Here is a 21,364-nt window from a genome sequence, read left to right as displayed (position 1 = left end):
GCCAAGTGGCCCCTTTTCTGTAGTTTAATACACATCATACTTACCCCACGTGAAAATTTAGGAGATTTTCTCTGACATTAGAGATAATTCAATGTAACCAACTGATACACTCCTTAAACACACGCATTCTCTGCATTGAGCAGATGGAGAAGCTCCAAAATGTACACTTTTTCCCTCACCTCCTTGTAACTCATAATGCTGGTATTTATACCCAGTCTCTCTCTCTCTCTCTCTCTCTCCATGTGAAAGAACCCTGAACCATGTGGGTGCCATGCCAGCAGATATGTTTAACCCCCTCCTCAGTATATCCAATGCACAGGCAGCTGTCTCATTCTTCCCTCTCTTTTCTCTACTTCTCCCTCCACCCCATTACACCCCACCCCAACCCTGGTTTGTTCTCCCGGACAAAAAGCACTCTTCTGTGTGAGTGAGTTCGTGTAAGTGCACAAGGACAGAGACCTCAAGCCAGCACTGGCTCACAGGCTGTGGGGCAAGCACAACAAAATACACGCATTCACTCACACGCTCACTTACACACAAACTCCAAAGGGAAACCGCAGTGTAAACACACAGAGACAAAAAAAATTGTCAAGAGTCTTGACAGCACGACGAAACTTCAAAGCGTGGGAGTCGAGAGGAGAGCGAGAAGAGAGAAGAGAAGAGCAAGTGAAGGAGAAGGACCATGGCAGGAGCTCCGATCCCAAGCCGGTTTGTGCTGATCGTCTGTCTGCTGCTGCTCGTCACCAGCACAGAGAGCAAACGCAGACTCAGGAGGAGAGGACTCAGCCAGAAGGTCAGGGCCAAACATTTATTCATTTTATGCATATCTATAGAGACAATCATCTTCGTGATTATTGGCTCATGAAATTAAGCAGAAATTATGTATAAAATCATTGTACATTGTGAGATATTTTAAATGTAAACATACATATTGTTTTATTTTAAGATTTTTGCTGCTGTTAATATTCATGGGGCTTTCGTTACCTTTCTTGAGGTTTTCTAGAGAAAAACCTCTTTTTTTTTATTAAGAAACTTAGTTTCAAAATTATTGGCACCCCACAATTAAGGTGCTGTGAAGCCTCCCATGGAGAGAATACTAGTGCTAAGCTTCTTCCTCTACTGCCTAAAGCTGCAGACACTTATAGCGGGATCTTGGTCCACTCTTCCTTAATGAATTTCATGGAAAATTCTTTGTGCATGTGGACTTCATACAGATCAAATCTGAAAACTGAAAACTAAGGTGCTGTGTTAAACCATTTCTGTCTTGACTTGTCCCATCACCTTGTTGAAAGCTCTATCTATGGCCAACTATAGGCTTCCTCCTGGCAGAAGCAACAAAGTTTTGGCTTAAATTATCCTAACACTTAGCAGAAATCATGATGCTATTACTTTCCACAACAATCCCTGGACCAGTAGGGAAAGATTAGCTCCAAGCTGTTTTCTTGTTTAAGTGTCTTATTTCTGGCAAATTTGTAGTTGTTTTTACACATTTTGTTATGGCCCTGACTTTGTTTAGCAACATTTTAAACTGTTTTTGTATTTGTTATACCCATTACCTAGTCAGATAAGTCTACCATCTTTCTGTTTTATGTTAAGTGGTGATGGATGAAGAGATTGTCCCTGTGTGCAGCCTCATATTTTACTCCAAATGGCAACAAAAGTTCTTCAAAACTGAGAGCAATTAAAAATAGCACACATTTTATTTTAGGAGCCTCAATAATAATAGTTCCACATAAGTTTTAAGAGAAAATGATAATACTTTAATGCTTTTTGTTAAAGAAAATGGAAATTGTTTCTCTACTTGTTTGAGTGGAAAATGTAAATTGTTGTATGTAAGGGTTCCTTCATTTTCATGATGGGTGCCAATAATTCTGGAGTTGACTGTACTTGTCAGTTTAATGGGCTCAGAACAGGAAGGCTGGAAAAATTCACAAAAGCCTTTATGTTAGGTTAAACACAATATATAGAAAGTGTAAATGTGTCTGAGTAGTGCGTGTAGGTTTTATTGGTGGGGGGGGACTAAGAAGGTGACCTTTTCTAGAATGAAGTTTTTATTGCAAATAAAGTGGGCATTTGTGAATGTGCTTGTCAAGCCAGCACTGTTCTCTGTTTGGGCCTGATAGAATCCAAGAATCTGTGTGGGCCACCTGGAACTGAGCTTACTCCTGATTATATGCAGCAATATGCAGCAATATGCAGTGCGTGAACTGTTGAGTAAGAAATGCAAATGCCTTCTGGGATTGGTGCACACATGAGCCAGCAAAAAATTCTGCATGCCTAAGCGAAAATACGCCATATTAACAGTACTGAATATTCACCAAGTTTCACATCTGGTCGTCAGTAAGCACAAAGTAAATACTACACAAACAGAGCGGAATGAAATAGTAACACCAAGCTGGCTGGATTAAGGATCAAGCTAGAGTTCTTAACCTTTGTCTTTAGTGAAATTTTGGACTTATCATGAAGATTCACAACATAGCTTCAGCTATGTGCATTAATCTTCCCATACTGACATTCTTTAAAGTAGAGAAAGAGAGTACCGTAGAGGCGTGTCACAACTAGCCGTCACACTGCATGGGTTTTCTAATAGCATTTTGCAGGCCTGGGTAATAAATCAAGATGTGTCTGAGAACCATTCACCAGAAATATATACAGTAGGTGTGTGGGGGAAGGTAAAAGACCACGAATCTACTGCACTGAAAATCCTAACACGTTGACTATACTTGATTGATTGAGTAAACTCATTCCCTCGAGTAATGGGGTCTCACAAAAGTTGTATATTTAAGTTCACTTAACTTGGGGTTCATACCGTGTATTTAAATAATAAAGTTCACTTAACCTGACGTTCATATGGTGTACTGAACGGGAATCGTTACTCAGGTCACGGCTGTGAAAGCAACACATGCTAGCCACTAGCCCACCAGGGAATCTTCTACATGATTGCCATTTCTTTGTAAACACACATGGAGTCGTCTCTCCTATTCATCATGAACTCTTGAATTTCACTACACCGGTACCAACAACAGACAAAACGAAGAGCTCAGCCATTTGCAATTACCTACCAAGCAGTGCATTAGTTCGATTGTTGCCAGGTGGAACTGCTTGCATGGCCAATCACAACAAAGAAAGACCAGAATGAACTATTTTAATAAATCATGATTTTTAGTTCACAACACTTGAAATCTTAAGTGTATGTATTTTGTAGGTAAATTATGTAAACAAACTTAGAATGACAGAACATTTAAAAACAAGTAATATTTAGTCATGGTTACTTGATTGTTTATGTAAAGACAACATTAGGGTTTACAGTGTGTATAATAAAAGAAACACTTGTGTCCTGTGTGTTCTGTATGACCCAAACAAGGAATTAGTGACTCACAGAGAAAAATGTGTAACTGCCAGTCTTGTTGCATGCAATGCTGATTATCCCTGGTTGAAAAATATTATAATCAGATACATGTTCTGCTCCTAATGCATTCCAGGGCATGTACAGGGATGTTTGACTTCCACAACATCTGTACACTCCTATTTATCCTGCAGATCAAGACTGATTTTGACAGCACCAAAAAAGAGCTAACGTAGTGGGCAGATGTTTTGGGCAAATGCACACATAATGTCTGTCAGTTATGGTTTTACCATGATGTTTTCCTGCTGCGCCAAACATGCAACCATATCATCTGTAGGCTGTGTTTATAGAAAGCTTTTCAGCAAGCAGCGCATGACAGAACATCCAGTAAGTAGTCCAGAAGTTCTAAGAAAGTTAGACTGTTACATTCCAGAAATAACGCTTCTTGCAATGTCCTATAAAGGTTGCTAAAAAAAAAAAAAACACATTATGGATACTTAATAGTGTAAATGATGGTGAAATTTTGCAGCATCTAAACATCAAACAAAAAAATCTTGACGGTTTTACTCTTGGAACCAAAAGGTCAGCGAATTTTAACATTTAGAAAATGTTCTGCTAAGCTAAAATTGTTAGCTGAGATGTGTGGGGTAGAACATTACAAGTGTTTAACCGGTTGTGTGTAGAATATCCAAAATACATAACTGACTCTAGTAAAAGTACTTCTAAAATAATAAAGAAGATTAAAGCAAGATCTATAGGAACAAACTTGGAAGCACACAATTGTCTAGAATGACTCTGTATGCTGTAATATTACAGTTTCCCTTCATTGGAACTAAGAAGCCCAAATATGTTCCACCATGGCAGTGCTCTTGTGCACAAAGAGTAAAGACATGGTTTGCCAAGGTTAAAATAGAAGAATTCAAGTGGCTTCCACATATCTGTGACCTCAACCCCACCAAACACCATTGGTGTTTCTGATGAATCAGAATACTGACATTAAATGATCTGAATGTATTAGGGGCAGTGGTGGCTCAGTGGTTAAAGGCTCTGGGTTACTGATCAGAAGGTTAAGAGTTCAAGCCCCAGCAATGCCAAGCTACCACTGTTGGACCTTTGGGTGAGGCCCATCCATCCATCCATCCATCTTCTATACTGCTTATCCTTCCTTCAGTGTCACGGGGAAATCTGGAGCCTATCCCAGGGAGCATTGGGCACGAGGCAGAGTACACCCTGGACAGGGTGCCAGTCCATCGCAGGACACAATCACATACACATTCACATACCCATTCATACACTACGGACACTTTGGACATGCCAATCAGCCTGCCATGCATGTCTTTGGCCTGGGGGAGGAAACCCCCACAACACGGGGAGACAAACCTCTGACCCTGGAGATGTGAGGCTGTAAGCATTGTCCTCAAATTATCAATTTTTTTTATTGTCCTCAAATTATCAATTTTCATCTCACTTTTCATAAGCAAGCAATAATCTACCTGACAGACAGAAAATGTGTTAAGCACTGGAGATGTGAGGCTTGAGCATTCTCAAAAAGATAGTTAATAGAAATTCATGGTTGTTCTTGTCTCTGCGCCATTCCATGTAAAGTTAGTTCATAGGTTCTCTGGGTTCCTCCCACTGATTAGATGTGCTAGGTGGACTGGCTATGTTTAATTGACCCTAGGTGTATATGAGTGTGTGAACGGTGCCCACTGTGTGCCCTGGGTGAGGCCCTTAAACCTCAATTGCTCAGTTGTATAAATGAGATAAATGTAAGTCGCTCTGGATAAGGGCGTCTGCCAAAATGCCATAAACCTAAAATAAATTTATTTCCTTCAAAGTCTAAGATAAAACAAGTCATTTTGAAAAACAATTTCAGAACAATTCAACAAATCATCCAAAGACATGTCTGTACACAAAACCACATGTGTCATTTAATGGAGGTGAAGATGGATGCAAGTGCAGTTTAAACTTTAATGAAACTTTACAGCAATGAGTGCTGTACCAACCATGTCTTAAATACCTGTGTTAATTACCCAAAAACGTGAATCAGGTCAAACCAGTCAAGTGACGCAGCAGTGGCTACTGGGAATCATAGTCCCGAGTTCGTTCTGGTGTATCTGACAACATTACATGATGCTTTTGGAAATATGCTTTACAATTATATATAATATAGAAAGATTTTTTTAAATGACTGCCTGAAAAGTGTAAGTTCTGGCAAATTTATCTTGTGTAATTTAATAGTGTTGGGCTAGAAGTATAAATATATTATTGACACTTTATTTGAAAGGTACCTATACAATACAGAGATAATAACATATTCATAAGCATTGCATACATATTTCATGATGTGATACTGAAGGATTTATGAAAGGCTTATTTCAAAACTTGATTTTCTATGAAGGTTATTGCTTTTTCTTTTTTTTTCTTTCTTTTTTTTTTTTTTTAAAAAAAGAGAAAAACCTTCAGATACCATTATTGAATGAGACTGTTTATGTCTTCTTTTTTCTTTTTGTTACTTTATCTTGGAAGTTATTATTTATGACTTATTTTATGTAATCAATGTATTTACATCATAAAGAATTAGGAACATAACATGAAATGATGTTCATGAGAAGTGCTGGTGCTCAGTTTGTAGTGAAAATGAGTCTGAAGCACAGCGCCAATACAACTTCAATTATTTACAAACCCTGTATGCCAACTAAATTAATGATTTCAATGCCCTCAAACTAAAGTGGTAATCAAATTTGCTTTTATAACACTGTTATGATGCATTATTATTTAGCTTCTGCAACTTTCTCAAAGTAAAGACAAGCATTCTCAAAAAGATAGCTAATAGAAATTCATGGTTGTTCTTGTCTCTGCGCCATTCCATGTAAAGTTAGTTCATAGGTTCTCTGGGTTCCTCCCACTGATTAGATGTGCTAGGTGGACTGGCTATGTTTAATTGACCCTAGGTGTATATGAGTGTGTGAACGGTGCCCTGTGATGGACTGGTATCCCATTCAGGAGGAATGTGCCTGCCTTGCAGATCCACTGAAACCCTGGCCAGGGTAAAGCGGTTACTGAAGATGCATGAATGAATGAATATTGTGTAAGTGTAAAAGTTGTAGATGGAATATATATGCATGTATGACTTGACAACTGTTCTACATGTGTACAGAGTAAATGTGGGAAGTTACTACCTACCTCTGGAGGTTAATCTATATGTTTTCAGCCAAAATGTAACATTGCTGTAACAATGAAAAGTATTCAAATGGTTTCCAGTTTCACTGTGAAGATCTTTTGTTTTGTGCCATGAGTGAGTTAACAAAGTGGCAGTGTGCAGCAGTCATGTGTTCACTCTTCAGCCAGCTGCCTGCACAGTAATCCCAGTCAGCTGATGAGGTCATCTTTCAGAACATTACTGTAATGTTACGTATTTAGCTCATTACAGCCTCCTGACTAAAAAGGGTGAAGGTATCAATGGAGCAGGAGAAGTTCTGTCATTTGGTTTAGATGCATAGTCAAAGCACTAATCCAAAGTATCTCTACAGGGCAAGTTTTAAGCTTTGTACGCTCATTGACATTTCCAAATTTATTGTAGGGTGTGAAAGGGTGTGCAAGTGTGTGTGATTGTACCCTGTGAAAGGGTTGGAACCTTGTCCAGGGTGTGTCCCCCTGAGATAGGCTCCAGGCTTCACATGAACCTGTGTAGGAAAGTGGTATAGAAAATGGATGGATGGATGGATATGATATGAGTTTGAGGAAATAATAGAAGGAATGACCTTCGGTGTCAAGGAATGGACCTTCAGTGTTACTTTCCTCTGAGCTGCCAATCTCTCATCTTAGTTTAGAGTCAAGGTCATGCAGCAAGCAATCAGTCAGATGTAGGAAAGAAAATTAATTCAGTATGTACAGTGCTTATCCAGATGCGTAGACATGAAACTAGAATTCAAAGCATACTTCAATGTAAAATTCAGAAGGTCAGTAAATGAAGCAGTAAAACATGGGAGAAGTTGAGGTTTTAGGAGGGGTGGAGAGTTTAATTATTAACAGAATGAAGCAGGGCAGTACTAGGGTAGATGGGGTATTTTGAGAAAAATGCTAGTCTTTTTGAGAAAAAAAGCATGCTATGAGGATTGAAGAATGATGTGTGATGTCTCTATTATAGATGCGCATTTTAATGAACTACAAAAATGTAGAAACCGTTCATGAGGAGGCCTTCAGAGTACCAGTTTTAACACATCATAAATTAATACATCATAAATTAAATCATTAGTCCTCAAATTGCATAGCTGCCAGAGCAACATTTACAGTGCAGCAGTGTGAAAAATAAAAGTGTACTGCCCACTATCATTAGTTGCTCCTGTTGCCATTATGATCTGCGGATAAATGATGTGCTTATGCAGGGGGTTGTGAACATACCGGAACAATTCAATAAACACATTCATAGGCCTCATTAATGAAATGCGTGTAATACTTTAAAGTGCTCTGAGACAGGAATCAAGTTAAAAATCATTTACTCACAGTCAGCAAGAGAAACAATGGAAGTTAGCCTAGATATATTTATTGCAACAAAAAAAATCAGTGATTTCAGCTAAATATTTCTTAGATTAATAACCCTGTTTCTAGAATTTTTATTAATTTTATTAAAGATTTTATTAATATAAAACCTTGCAATTGTTTCGTTCTACTGGCGGATAATTTTGTTGCTAAAAAGAAGCAGGCAATAGAGCAGGGTAATTTCAAGGCTGAAATTAGTTTTGTTTTTTGCTTTTTTTTTAATGAAAAAATCTCAATTATTTTTATTGTGATTCACAATAATAAATATTAGACAAATTCCAGGATATTCAAGACTTTTTACTTCATACTTTGTAACTCTGTTGGAAAAACAAAAACTCTCAGTGATCCAAATGAGGACAGCAGATCTGAATCACAGATCTGTTTAGGAGTTTAGAAGTCTCTTGTGACTTCTACTGGCCTGCGGTTGTCCCACTGTGAGAGACAATGTAGCCAGTAAATACTTTTATCATGGAGCTGTTGTCATCCCTACATTAGAGCAGGCGAAGCCAAACAGGAAGAAAAACATCCCAGCATGCACAACACATAGACTTTTTGGAGATCCCATGACCATTAACTCTAAACAGGAAGGAGATACTAGCTTTTCCTGATGCGGAGTCTCTTGAAAGATAATCTGTGTAATTGTAAGAGCTATGAATGAAGTTGACCTGTCTAAGCCAGAACAGTTATCCCAGTTGTAACTAAAATATGCTACAGCAAGGTATTCCTATTTAGGCAGACTGTCTGTCTGTGGTTGTGTGCTGTTTTGTGGTTTAGCTCGTTATGAATGTGAAGGTTCAGAAGGATCACTGTGGTCACAACACTGACATTTAAAAAAAAAAAAAAAAAAAAAAAAAAAAAAAACCTTAAAAGTGGCCAGCAGATGAGAGACATATTGGTTGGAAGGACTATGGATAAAAAAGCACTTGAGTTCAACCAAGCTTTAATCAGAGTATGCATGTACTGTAAAGTCCTGAGAAAAAAGGATACACTTTGATTTGGCCTCAGTATGGGAATGATAAAAGAAGAGAAATTTGAATAATTGAGCAAATTTGGCAGTTTTCATACTCTTTTCACAAAATGAATTAGACAAAAAAAAAAAAGTAAAATATATCAAGACATTTAGTGTGTTAAAATTCATAGATGTTCATCACAAGTAATAAAAATGGTCAGCTAGTCAACTGTAGCTTGTGACCTTAGACTTTGGAGGGAAACGATGACATTAATAATGACATAGACTCAAACAAAATGAAGTCAATAGGCAGTTGAGTGTTGACAACATAATCATCCATCATAGAATTTAAAAACTCATTTTGAGCAGTTTTAGACATACAGTTTTTCAACTGTGTTTAGTAAAACAGGTATGTTTCTCAAAGAGCTAATATTACTAACCAGAGCTATAAGCTTTCAGCAAAATGTCCAGCCCAACTATATCTCAAAAACTACACAAAAGACCTGAAATGAGCCCAAATTGGTGTTCAGAAAAGGAAAGGAAACATTTTTGCTTCTTCTCTCAGCTTTTGCTATGGGGGGGAAAAAGTCACCATGGTGCATACATATTTCTGATTCACAGACATTATCCACTCCATAATTCTCCTTTACCTCTCTCCAGTGTTCTCTCAAAATTAATCTTGGACACTTCCCACCCACCAGTTAGGCCTTCCCTGTCATACAACAACTACCACACTGGGATAGTTAAGATTAACAGGTGAAGCCAGCCAACTGCAACTTTTCAAACTGCTGCTCATGCTGTGTCACCGGGTGGCATACCACACTCTGAGGAAAGCATTATTAGCTCCTATCTGCATTCATGAGCTCACAGATGCAGTCTCACATGTGATTGGCTAGTGTCCCTGGGATTGTTAATGGAGAGATAGTATGTCATCACTTCAACTTTGTAAGCAAGGCCAATTTTACTCTCTTGGACTCCCGGCCACAGATGGCTGTGGCATCATCTGGAGACACTTTGAGCTTGTTTGTGGAAATGTATTATATTTCATTCCAAATATTTGCTATAAAATAAGATCTTGGCATCTGCTGAGTATTTGTAAGCTAGACATATTTGACGTAAAATTCACGACCCTAACAACCCTGTTTTTAATTGTCCTGTCCACTGCACCTCCTCCACTGAAAATTGTCATAGAGAATGAACACATAACAGCGTGATTCCAGCCCCAATGGGCCTCTTTGACCACTAGGTGCAATAACAACTCTATGGAGCTAAATGTGCCAGTGAACAGGCTTCTCCACAATCTAGAAAGGTGAGCAAATCAATGGAACATTGGCTTATATCTGTCAAATAGCAAAAAAAATTAAAATCGCTGGTTACTCAAAAAAATTGTATGAAATTGTGAATGAGGGCTTTATGAAGATTAACATTTGTTGAACAGCTGATATGTCTTTCCGCTCTGCCCCACCTGCCTCTATGGACAGGCTGCCACTGCACATTGTGTCTGTAAATATATTAATAATAAGAAAAAGCTAAGCTAAATTAGTTTCTATTCAAGTTTGCATTTTTGTACTGAATGCAATAAAAATATACTGCAATAACTTGTATGTCCAGCGTTTGGGAATACAAATGTTTTCCCTCAACTGTATACTAATATATACTAATAACCACCATAAAAAGTTCACCTACAAGTGCTGACCTGCTCTCCTTTTATGCAGCAAATGTGTGTCTATTATGTATAAACACTTAGGTATTTAAGTATCCATTCCAAACATTTGCTTTTATTTTAACGGTTGCTTTAGTGTTAAAACCTCTTGCCAAATAAATTAAGTCATTTGTAATAGTAAGTGCAAAAACTATGATAAAAAAAAAAAAACAGACAGGAAAATCTTTCCTCACTAATAAGCTAGTGTGGTTGCCGAGTCCACAGTTTTGCTGTGGGTTCATTTTTAAGCGTTGGATTATTTTACATACATTGCATTAATTATATCAGCATTTTGCAGGATAAATAGATGTTCCTTTATGAATTTTATTTCAAATGTAATCATGATTTTGGAGTACATGAGTTAGGAGAATTTGACTGGGGGTTTTGACAATTGGGGATTTTTGCTATAGTATTTACTTGCCATTGGAAAATACAACAGACCATTGTCATATAGATCTGGCAACCCTGTTGCAAAGCACACTGGCACTCTGAGACAGAGACACCTCTGGATCTACATTCAGAGCAGATACAAGTTGCAGATTATAGATTAGATTATATATTACCACATTCAGAGGACAACTTTCAAGATGATTAAGCAGTCCTGGACTCAGGCTAAAAGAAAGGACATTAGGGAGAAGAGTCTGAGAGACAGAGATGTGTAGTGAGTCCAAGAGCATTCTGGCCTAAACAGTACCTCTTCTTGAAAATTTGGCTCTAGTCCATTTTCAAAGCTTTTGTGGAATTAGCCCATATCCTTCAACTCTTACACAAAGAGAAAGGAAATTCTAGTGCAAATCCCTATGGCTTTTTCCCCTTTTATTAAGAATAGTGTCTCTGTTATGCCATACAGTAATAATAGTAAATCTCTTGTACTGAACTTTAACCTCAGGGGGGTTCTCTGGTTCACCTTTCCATAGAAAGCATAGAAAGAATGCCAAGCTCAGTGAACTGAGAGCAGTGCATACATGGCTGCTTTACAGATCTTGTTTCACATTAGTACAAATCCCTGGCAGAGCTACAGCACAGCCTACGCCCCAGTTTAACTGGGAAAGGGGCCTCTAACAGGGGCACACGGTAGTTAGCACGCACGTCTCACACTGCCAGGGTTGGGGGTTCGATTCCCCCCGCTGCCCTGTGTGTGTGGAATTTGTGGAGTTTGCATGTTCTCCCCGTGCTGCGGGGGTTTCCTCTGGGTTCTCCAGTTTCCTCCCCCAGTCCAAAGACATGCATGGTAGGCTGATTGACATGTCCAAAGTGTCCGTAGTGTATGAATGGGTGTGTGAGTGTGTATGTGATTGTGTCCTGCAATGGGTTGGCACCCTGTCGATGGTTTCCCCTGCCTTGTGACCGATGCTCCCTAGGATGGGTTCCAGGTTCCCCATGACCCTGAAGGATAAGCGATATAGAAAATGCTTAGCTGAACACGATTCAGCTAAGCAGAATACAGAATTCCGTATTCAGTGTTGCGAATACAGTGCGCTAGATATATAAATGATGATTAAACTGAGACATTAGATAATACTGTGAGAAATTATTCTGAACCTACAAAGGTAAGGCACTCAAGCCAAAGTTATACAAAGTAGAAATGGCACCATCTATAAGATATGATGATGCCAGGTTTAACTACAAACCAAGAAACTAGTCAACCATTTAGTATTTGTAGATGAGGAACATGTCAGAAATGTCTGGTTTCTAGAAAAAAAAATCTATCAAGGGCACATATTTTGTATCTTTAGGATGTATTCTTGACCTTTAAATGTGAATATAGTGTACCTTAAAAATAATTTAAGCTACATAATTGGACCTTAAGGACCACTGATACTATATGTATATTTAAATCTTTACTCAAAAAGCTAAATAAAGAGACACCATATTGTACTATCCTATACTACGTACTAAAGGTGCTAAAGATGTACCTTTGATGGCACCATTCTAGCAACAAGGAACAGTACAGTTCAGTACCTTTATTTGTGAGAATGTTTGATTTAATAAGGATTGCACCTATTTCCCCTCCAGGACTATGAGTACCCAAACAACTCCCAGTCCACTCAACACCAGAAGAATGATCGGTGCCCACCTCCGCCTCAGATGCTTCCCGAGCGGGCGTGTGAGGTGCCCGGCTGCCGCTCAGACTCAGAGTGTGAGAGACACAAACGCTGTTGTTACAATGGCTGCATCTACACCTGTCTGGAGTCAGTTCAGCCTCCACCTGGTAGGAATACATACTCACGTGCAGACACACGTTCACACAAAAAAGGTGGTGAGTCCAGGATTTCAATTAGTAAAGGCAAGGAGTAACACCTAATTATTTTTGTTGCATTTCTCTGGAAAATATGATATTATAGGCATACAACAGTGAAGAACTATAGTTAAATGAAGCTACAGATTCCTTATGTAGTGATTTCTTAATTGTTTTTATGTAAGTGTACTAACAGTGAGTTTCTGTGTATTGAGCAGTGCTGGACTGGTTGGTGCAGCCAAAGCCACGGTGGCTTGGTGGAAATGGCTGGCTCTTAGATGGACCAGAAGAGGTTCTCCAGGGTGAGTGGTACTCATCATCACATCATGTACAGTAAATCTCTAATACACCACCAATCATATAATATTTTTTTATTTTTTTATTTTTTTTTGCCTTTGTACACAAATATGCTGTTATCTTTGTGTTGTGTTTATAGCCGAGGCATGCAGCACTACAGAGGACGGGGACGAGCCCTTACACTGTCCTACTGGATATGAATGCCATATCATCAACCCTGGAAACCCCTCTGTGGGCATCCCCAACCGAGGTCAATGTATCAAACAACGGGGAAACTCAGGTCTGAATTCATTTGTCTACCAGCTCAGTAATCTCATATTCTGTTCCTCCATCATCATATTTGTGTGGTGGTCTGGGAAAACCTGTCATATGCCACTGAGGTTGAATTCTGGTTTTGGTCAGAATTTTTCATTTTTCTGTCTATAAAATAATAATTTACTATTTAATCTTGCTTTTATTTATTTAACCATTTTATTAATCCCCCTTTGTGTGCGATGTTTGCATGTTTTCCCTGTGCTTCACGGGTTTCCTCCCCCAGTCCAAAGACATGAATTGTAGGTTGACTGGCATTTCCAAATTGTCAGTAGTGTGTGAATGTGTGAGAAACTGTGCCCAGGTTGTCCTTCCAGAGTGTCCCTTGCCTTCTGCTCAGAGTTCCCTTGGATAGGCTCCAGGCTTCCCCACGATCCTGTAGAGGATAAGCGGTACTGAAAAAGTATGGATGGATTTAACTCCTTGTAAATATAATATAAGTTCTGGGTATGAAGCCTGTTAACAAACCTAGTTTAAAATGCAGTCAATCTGCCTAAAGATGTCTAAAACCTCAGTGTAAGTATGTAAACCTTAGTGTAAACTGTAGTGTAAACCCTAAGTGTAATTTCCTCATACAGTGAATGTTACAATTCGCTGAAGTCCTTGACTAACTACATGCCATAGTGAAATAGATTTAATTCTAATCAATTCAATTTGTAATCAAATACTGAGCATCAAAATGTTCACAATTAAGATGTGGAATCCTGTCCTTGAATTCATCAATGACAACATTGTCCTAACTGAACAGTGAAGCTTAGTGATCTTTAGACTAGAGAGAGACCCTACCTTTCCCCCTCCACTGAAATGTCTATTTGCCAGTCTCCCTCTGGTGGCCTACATGGGTGATAGACTGGAGAGGAGGGTGGGGGACATGGGGGACTGGGGAGTTTTGTAGGTGCCTTTCAGTTCTTTTTTTTCTTCTTTAATGTAGTAATATACCGGTCTATGTTGAGCCTGGCCAATGTAATGTTTCACCACAGCAAAATCCAATAAAAAATTTTGGGGGAGCAAAAACTGTTCACAATGCTCCTGAGCCAAAAACAGCATGGAAACTTTCTATGCAATCGTCTCCCTTTTCACTTTTGGGGGTAAGCGGATTTTAAAATGCTAGAACGTACATCTGCTTGACCCTGCTGAAGAATTCAATGTGGTCTGATCAGCTGCCAAAACGCAGGCCAAGCTGGTCAAACTGGTAGACCATCATTGCTAACTGGTAAGTGCTGGTAGAAAGGAAACAATTTCTAAATTACTACTAATTATGTTACATTATAGACTAGATATATTTACACAGTAAATATAACAATAGTAAGACAATTAGAAAAAAGTCATAAATTTTATTGATCAATTTAATCGAGTAATCAGGAAAACAACTTACCAGCTGGCACAATAGAAATGGGAAAGTCTCTGGTTTTCAGAACTATATGTAGTAGAATTATAATGTACTATATATTGTTTCCCGGTTCCATCCTGAGCTCAGGTCACTGTATGTGTAATGTTTCACGTGTTAGCCCAGTGTTTATGCGGATTTTCTCCGGGTTCTCTAGTTTCCTCCTATTGTCCAAAAACATGCTGACCGGTGGATCGACTATACTACAGTGCCCCTAAGCGTGAATCTGTGATAACGAGTGTGTGGTGTCATGTAATGGATTGAGCATTAGATGTGCCTTATAAAGTGCACTGTGAGTGTACATATTCATTCATTCATCTTAAGTATGCAATTTTATCCTGACCTGACCAGGATAAAGTGCTTACTAAAGATGAATGAATATATACACTTTTGTGTGAAGGGTTTTCCCAGGCCAACACACATTCATGCATACCAATAGACAAACAAACACGGTGGTCTGATTTACACTTGAGACGCAACTACTTAGCGAGATTAAAATATAGCCATAATGCTATCGTTGAATAGTGTGTACAACCTGTTGTACCTTAGCTACACTAACTGTTCTCCCTCTAGATGGTCGTAGCCTGAGGCACAAATACTTCAAAGATCACAAGGATTATTTAGGTTAGTACGACCACCAATTCATATCTACAGTATATTAGTCACAGGGAGGATAGATCCAAGTGAAACCCTTGGCAACTCGCAATTCTGGTTTTAATCTTTGCTGTTTCTTCCCAACAGGAAGCAACTCCAATATTGCAGTGGGTTATGAGAAGTATCACAAGCACTTAGGCTGAAAAGCAGGTAAGGGTTTTGTTGTTTGAAAATGACAGATGTACAGAAAATGTTCAGGGCTGCCTGAGGAATCATACTGCTGTGAAGAAGGAGTTTTTCCTCACTCATCATTGTGAGCTAAACAAAATGGATCTGGATCTTGAGATTTTTTAATATGCCATTATGGCTGTTATAACTCAAACCGATCATATTTTATTGGAAAGTTGGCAGTTTTATCACAGGTCCTGAATTAAGAAGGAAGGAAGGCACAACTCTGTCTTCGTCAGCGCTATGAGAAATGCACATTTACACAAGCTGTTGTGACATCAATATTGCATTTTATATTGTCCATGTATGTTTGTACAGTTGATCCATGTATGATGCAGACTAAGCCAAGGTTATCTGTAGGCATGAACATGGGTTGGCATTTTGCTGCAACAGATAATTACGTACACACTACACAGTATCAGTGTTTTACATGAAGATACTCTTGTTTTCTTATAGGTGACCTTCATAGCCGTATAGAATCTACGCAACAAAATGAAACCAGTCAACACTTCTGCAGAAACTGGATGTCCTTACTTTACAGTTCAATAAAGCTGTTATTTGGTGCTTTATGTTCGAGGTGCTATAACATGGAAAAGTCAACATTTCCTACCTCTTCCAAACACCATACAGTGTGTTAGATTGCCAGCTCGATTCACCAATGTGAACAACTTTTTCATATATAAACACTGCTGTTTTAAAAATTGTATTTAAAATGTTTAATGTACACGAAACCTGAGAATGTATACGGAAGATACATGTACCCTTACACACGTTACCAGGCTCCAGCAAAACCAAAGAACACGTTTGCACACCGACATCTCAGGCATAATTTTAACATAAACCATGACATTTAGATTCCTCCATTTGTAAGTACTGCGAATTATACACAGTCATTTAGCTTGGGAATGTTTGGAGATCCTCTAGGAGGAGCTGTAATCTGTGGCTGGGGAACTTCAGACTCAACTTCTCATCCTGTTCTCAGTTTTAACCTCAGAAGGAAAAGTGGACGGAAGATTAATGAAAAAAATATGTAATTTCCTTTCATTAAGAAAATGGCAAAAAGAAGAATATGGGTTATTAATCCTGTATTCATAATGCATTATATAAACACATTTATAACAGGTATAGCATAATACTTTTTAAAGCTTCACATTTTCCTCCAACAATCTAGTTATTTATAAAAGAACGACATATTGTATTTCATTTCACAGCTAGATTTAATGTTGTGGTACGTCTGCGAAAAGTTATGTTCTTTACTAGTTCTGTTCACCAGATTTTCTTTGTTCTCTCTACTGAAGTACATAATTTTTAAAAAATTAATTTTAATTTTTATTTTTTTTAAACCACGAAATGCTACATTTTCTCTCCTGAAGACTTTCCTGTTGTGGAAAATGTCAAATTACAGTTTTACCTCTGACTGTTACGCAGAGATTCCTTCCAAAACTGTCAAATAAATATTTTCTTACAGATACCACATCAGAGCTGCTGAAAATGAACCTTCAGACCATTCGAGTTCAGCAGTGCTATGGTGTAATCCTTTATAAATGCTTCTAAGTAGTCGTAGTTACTTTAATAAGACCATGCAATTCATGAGCACATGACCACACAAAATCATGTTACATAACGCATTATACCTGTTCATAAGAACAACGGAGACAGTAATGTAGTAACACACTGTAAACACAGGATCTGTATTAAAGCATGCGCTACAGATGCTATACCAGATCTGGTGTTATAGTGCATTACAATGTCCTTATGAACAAATATATAATACAAGCCCAAAATGGCAGAACTGTTCGTTTTTGTATGCAAAACGTAAAATCATGATTAAAATGTTTGATGTAAAATTCAAACTAACATGTCTGGGTGTACAAAATTAAAATAAAGTTTAAAAGAAAAAATAATAAAATAAATAAAAAGTAAAATAAAACAAAAATAAAAATTTGCCTACATGGATTAAAGATTTAAAGAAATAAAAGGGAAAAGCTATCCCCTATTACATTACTTCATCTATTTATTTAATTCTTGCTCATTTCCTGACCAATGATTGTGCTGTTAAGACAAAAAAGCTTAATATTTTGCCATTTTGGGTTTGGCCCTTTTTTGTCAATGAATGTGCATTATGCAACTGAACATGATGTGCATGTAACTATAATTATCTATGTACCTTGACAGAGAATTCTGTATGCTGGAGAATGTTATAAATGTGTCTATAATACATAACGAATACAGGACGTGCTACAGAAATATGCAGTATTTTTTTTCAGTGTATTCCTGTTTATCGTGAATAAAATTTCTTTTTTTCAGCAGTCTACGTGCCATTTTTCATATGCCCCAATGTCACGTTGATATCGAATCATCTGGAGTAGCTGCCATTCTTTTTGTCTTCTTCACGACGAGGTGAAATGAGAAAAGTATATACGAACGAAACAAAATGCTGGGATCTGTGTGTGTGGGGGGGAGGGGGACCATTTCACTGGATTTTAAGCATTTCAATCATTAATTCAGATTATGAAAATCTAATCTTCAGAGGAATGGCGTGACAGAATCGAAATTTTCTATATAAAAATAAGTCTAAAACTTCAAGACAAAATGCCAAGCGTGTAAGGTTCATATTACAGTAAATATTCTGTTTATTACTCTACCAAACAATTAATACAAAGCATGGGGATGAGTAGGTTCACAATACGTCTCTCTCGCACACACAAGCTCACACACACACACACACACACACACACTCTCTCTCTCTCTATGTAGCAAACAACTTCCGTCTGACTGGTGGTGGAAGTTGACAAGTGATGTCCAACAGGGGGCGCTCCACCACCACCAGCGATTGATCCTCCATCAGCCCGGCAAACAGCAGCTCCTGTGGGAAAGAGAAGCGGTTCACGTTTAAATCCGACGTACATAAAAAACAAGTTAGTATCATCAGCCCTTAAAATCACCTTAGAAAGATTCAAGCACGCCAGTAAAGCTCAAGAATATTCTCGAGGATGAATGCACTAGTTTTCCCAGCCGTTGGGAGTCTAATACATAATACACATACACACCTTGTAAGTCTTGCATACTTTGAAAGCATGGCTTTGGGATTTCCTTTGTTTCTCAGGTAGACTTTGCAGAGTCAGCTGATTGTAGAACAGAGAATTTTTACCAGGAAGAGGCTGGAAAGGAAAGAAAAAAAAGGGGGGGCTTGAAATGAACATTATTTCAGAAGTGTTCCAAAATCATCCCAGAGAGCAGTTTTAATAGTAGGAAAATAAACAAAATGCTCTGGATTCTTTAAAGCTAGACCCACTGTTAATGATCAATTTTTATTTTATCTTGCAGGTTGAGAAGTTGCTGTTCAAGCTTTAGCACTCCAAACTATAACTCAGCCCTTTGGCACTATGTAAATAAGAATAATAGGAAAGTGGGCTTCTTGTCTTACCAGGGTTTGATCAATGATGCAGATCATGTACATATCCTGTAGTACAATGTGGGCTGGGTTTTTGCGATTGAAGGTCACATTAGTGACTGGAGTGTCTCTCTCCAACCACACACGATGAAGGCCGTTCCTCTGCACCATTCGACTCCAGTCAGTGTACTGCTTATGCTCTATAGAGTACTCGAACAGCTGCAGAAACAAAACAAGCACAAACATTTCAATCATTTCATTCCACACTAGTTAGATAAACATCCTTGATTGTACAGATTAATGCAGAATGTGGCGGGTGTTTAGACCAAATTTCCAGCTTAAAAAAATAAATAAATAAATAAAAAAGTTGGCATCAAATCATCTAAGGCTGCTTTCACACGTGGAATTTTTACGGAGTTGCTGGTTTATATGAAGTCCAATGGGGAGCAACCATTTTATTCATGAAAATCAATCAATCAATCAATCAATCAATATATTTTGGGGATTACTGCAGGGCTTCCAAAGTTTTGAGAAAAGTGCAAGTAACAGAGAGAGAGAGAGATAAAATAAATAAATAAATAAATAAAATCACTGTTAAGTTCTTTGTGAATATAAAGAAATGTATCATATGTTGTATTGAAAATATTTTGTTGCTGATATTCTACACTCACTGTCCACTTTATTAGGAATGCATATATTTCTTTTTTCCTAATCTTCAACTGTCCAGTTTGGGTGCGTCTGCGTCCATGATATCCTCAGATTCTTGCTCTTGGCTGACAGGAGTGGAACCCCAGTGTGGCCGCCTTCTGCGTAGCTCATCCGCATCAAGGTTCGACATTTTGTGCATACTGAAATGCTTTTCTGCTCACGATGGTTGTAAAGAGTGATTATACAGATTTATATAAAGAGTTACAATAGACTTCCTGTCAGCTCAGACCAGGTTATTATTCTCTGACCTCTTATCAACAAGGTGTTTCAACCCACAGAACTGCTGCTCAGTCTGTGTTTTGTTTTTCCCCCTTGCACCATTCTGTGTAAACTCTACAGACTGTTGTGCGTGTGTGAGAAATTCTCAGGAGATCAGCAGTTTCTGAAAAACTCAAACCAGCCCAGCTGGCACTAACAACCATGCCACAATCAAGTCCATTCTGAAGTTTAAAGTGAACATTAAACACTGAAGCTGAATCACTTGACATGATTTTATGCATTGCGCTGCTGCCACATGACTGGCTGATTGGATAACTCATAAATGAGCAGGTGTTCGTATTAAAGGGGATAGTAAGAGTAGCTTAAAAATATCAACAAGCTATTTTTTTTTTTTTTTTTTTTTTAACACTTACGCAATGTGATGGACAAGTCACAAGCAAGCGATGGCAAGCAACCTCCTCAAGTTAAAGCAATCTTTATTTAATTTCTGTTAATAATAAGAATATTTGATCTAAACAGTAACCTATGCTAGATAGTTAGCTGATGAGTGTTAGGACCAGTAAGAGCGTCGAGATTTTAAAGCGTGCGCCTTAATTCCCTTCTCTGCCCCTTTTTGCACAGTGAGTGAACAAGGATGACGGGGAAATCGTTTAGTTTACATCATGGTAAAGGGTCGCTAAAGATTTTTGTGTATTTCATGTGTCCAGGTGTAGGTGTGGAGTACCTGCTGATCCGCATGCACCATGAACAGGTTGTTAGTTGTTGGGTGGATGGCCATGGCGCTGACTCCAGAGCTATAAACAGGCACTGTACAGTGTACCTGAAAAAATCCAAGTCAAGGATGTGATTCCATACACATCATACATTATTTCCTCCTCATTCTACACTTTTCCGTTAAAGATTACCTTCATCGTCTTCAGGTTGTACACGTGAACCTCATGGGCACTGTTGGCTGACGCCAGCCATTTTCCATCCTCACTGCTTGCTAACAGATGAATGGCCTGGCCAGAGCCTTGAGAAGAAAGAAAGGCAGAAAAAGACTCAATCAAAATCGAAATCAAAAAGAAAACTGAGCTGTGAATAAAATGAACCATTCCTCTCACCTGACTTTGACTTGAGTGTGGTCACGAACTTGCACTCGATTGGGCTCAGAGCTACCACGTGTACAGTCGAGCGAGTTGAAGCCACAAACAGTCGGGAGGAGTCTGAAGAGAAGGAAATCTGATTGGCTGAGCTGAGGACCTTTGGGAGCTTGGACACCTAGAAGAAAACAAGTAGCTGTTCATTTAAGAACATTTTTATAAAAAGGTCTGATATACCGTATAAAATCATGGTGAGCAGCCTCAAGTGGCTCGATTTAAAGCTTCCAGAGAAGATATGTTACAGGCAGCCCCACAGCTCATGTGATTAATACACATGTATACATACCCGCTCGCGGTCAGTAAAG

At 38.4% G+C, this 21,364-nt stretch overlaps 2 protein-coding genes across 4 annotated transcripts in view; one reads left to right on the top strand and one right to left on the bottom strand.

Annotated features, from left to right (window-relative positions):
• The first annotated feature begins 336 nt into the window (after positions 1–336).
• wfdc1 (WAP four-disulfide core domain 1) lies at positions 337–17,902 on the top strand. Of its 2 annotated transcripts, XM_017465643.3 has the most exons (7): positions 337–793; positions 12,556–12,751; positions 12,997–13,080; positions 13,215–13,355; positions 15,348–15,398; positions 15,516–15,578; positions 16,053–17,902. In XM_017465643.3, the coding sequence occupies exons 1-6, from the start codon at positions 683–685 to the stop codon at positions 15,569–15,571; spliced, it is 639 nt and encodes a 212-aa protein (XP_017321132.1). In that variant the 5' UTR covers positions 337–682; the 3' UTR covers positions 15,572–15,578; positions 16,053–17,902. The 2 variants fall into 2 exon arrangements, with proteins under 2 accessions (XP_017321132.1, XP_017321133.1); XM_017465644.3 differs by lacking the exon at positions 15,348–15,398.
• A 309-nt stretch (positions 17,903–18,211) lies between these two features.
• The window catches only part of utp4 (UTP4 small subunit processome component), a 9,889-nt gene continuing 6,736 nt past the window's right edge, over positions 18,212–21,364 (bottom strand). For both annotated transcript variants that reach the window (XM_047154868.2, XM_047152795.2), the window contains exons 11-16: positions 21,021–21,177; positions 20,823–20,929; positions 20,642–20,737; positions 19,024–19,209; positions 18,647–18,757; positions 18,212–18,462 (exon numbers count right to left, since the gene is read on the bottom strand). In XM_047154868.2, coding sequence (XP_047010824.1) covers positions 18,346–18,462; positions 18,647–18,757; positions 19,024–19,209; positions 20,642–20,737; positions 20,823–20,929; positions 21,021–21,177 — 774 coding nt within the window. In that variant the 3' untranslated portion in view covers positions 18,212–18,345. The remainder of the gene's footprint in view (positions 18,463–18,646; positions 18,758–19,023; positions 19,210–20,641; positions 20,738–20,822; positions 20,930–21,020; positions 21,178–21,364) is intronic.

This window comes from Ictalurus punctatus, chromosome 4 (genome assembly GCF_001660625.3).
Source record: "Ictalurus punctatus breed USDA103 chromosome 4, Coco_2.0, whole genome shotgun sequence".
In the NCBI taxonomy this organism is placed as follows: domain Eukaryota; kingdom Metazoa; phylum Chordata; class Actinopteri; order Siluriformes; family Ictaluridae; genus Ictalurus; species Ictalurus punctatus.
Note: the sequence above shows the minus strand (reverse complement) of the source record. Positions and strands in the feature narration are given on the sequence as shown.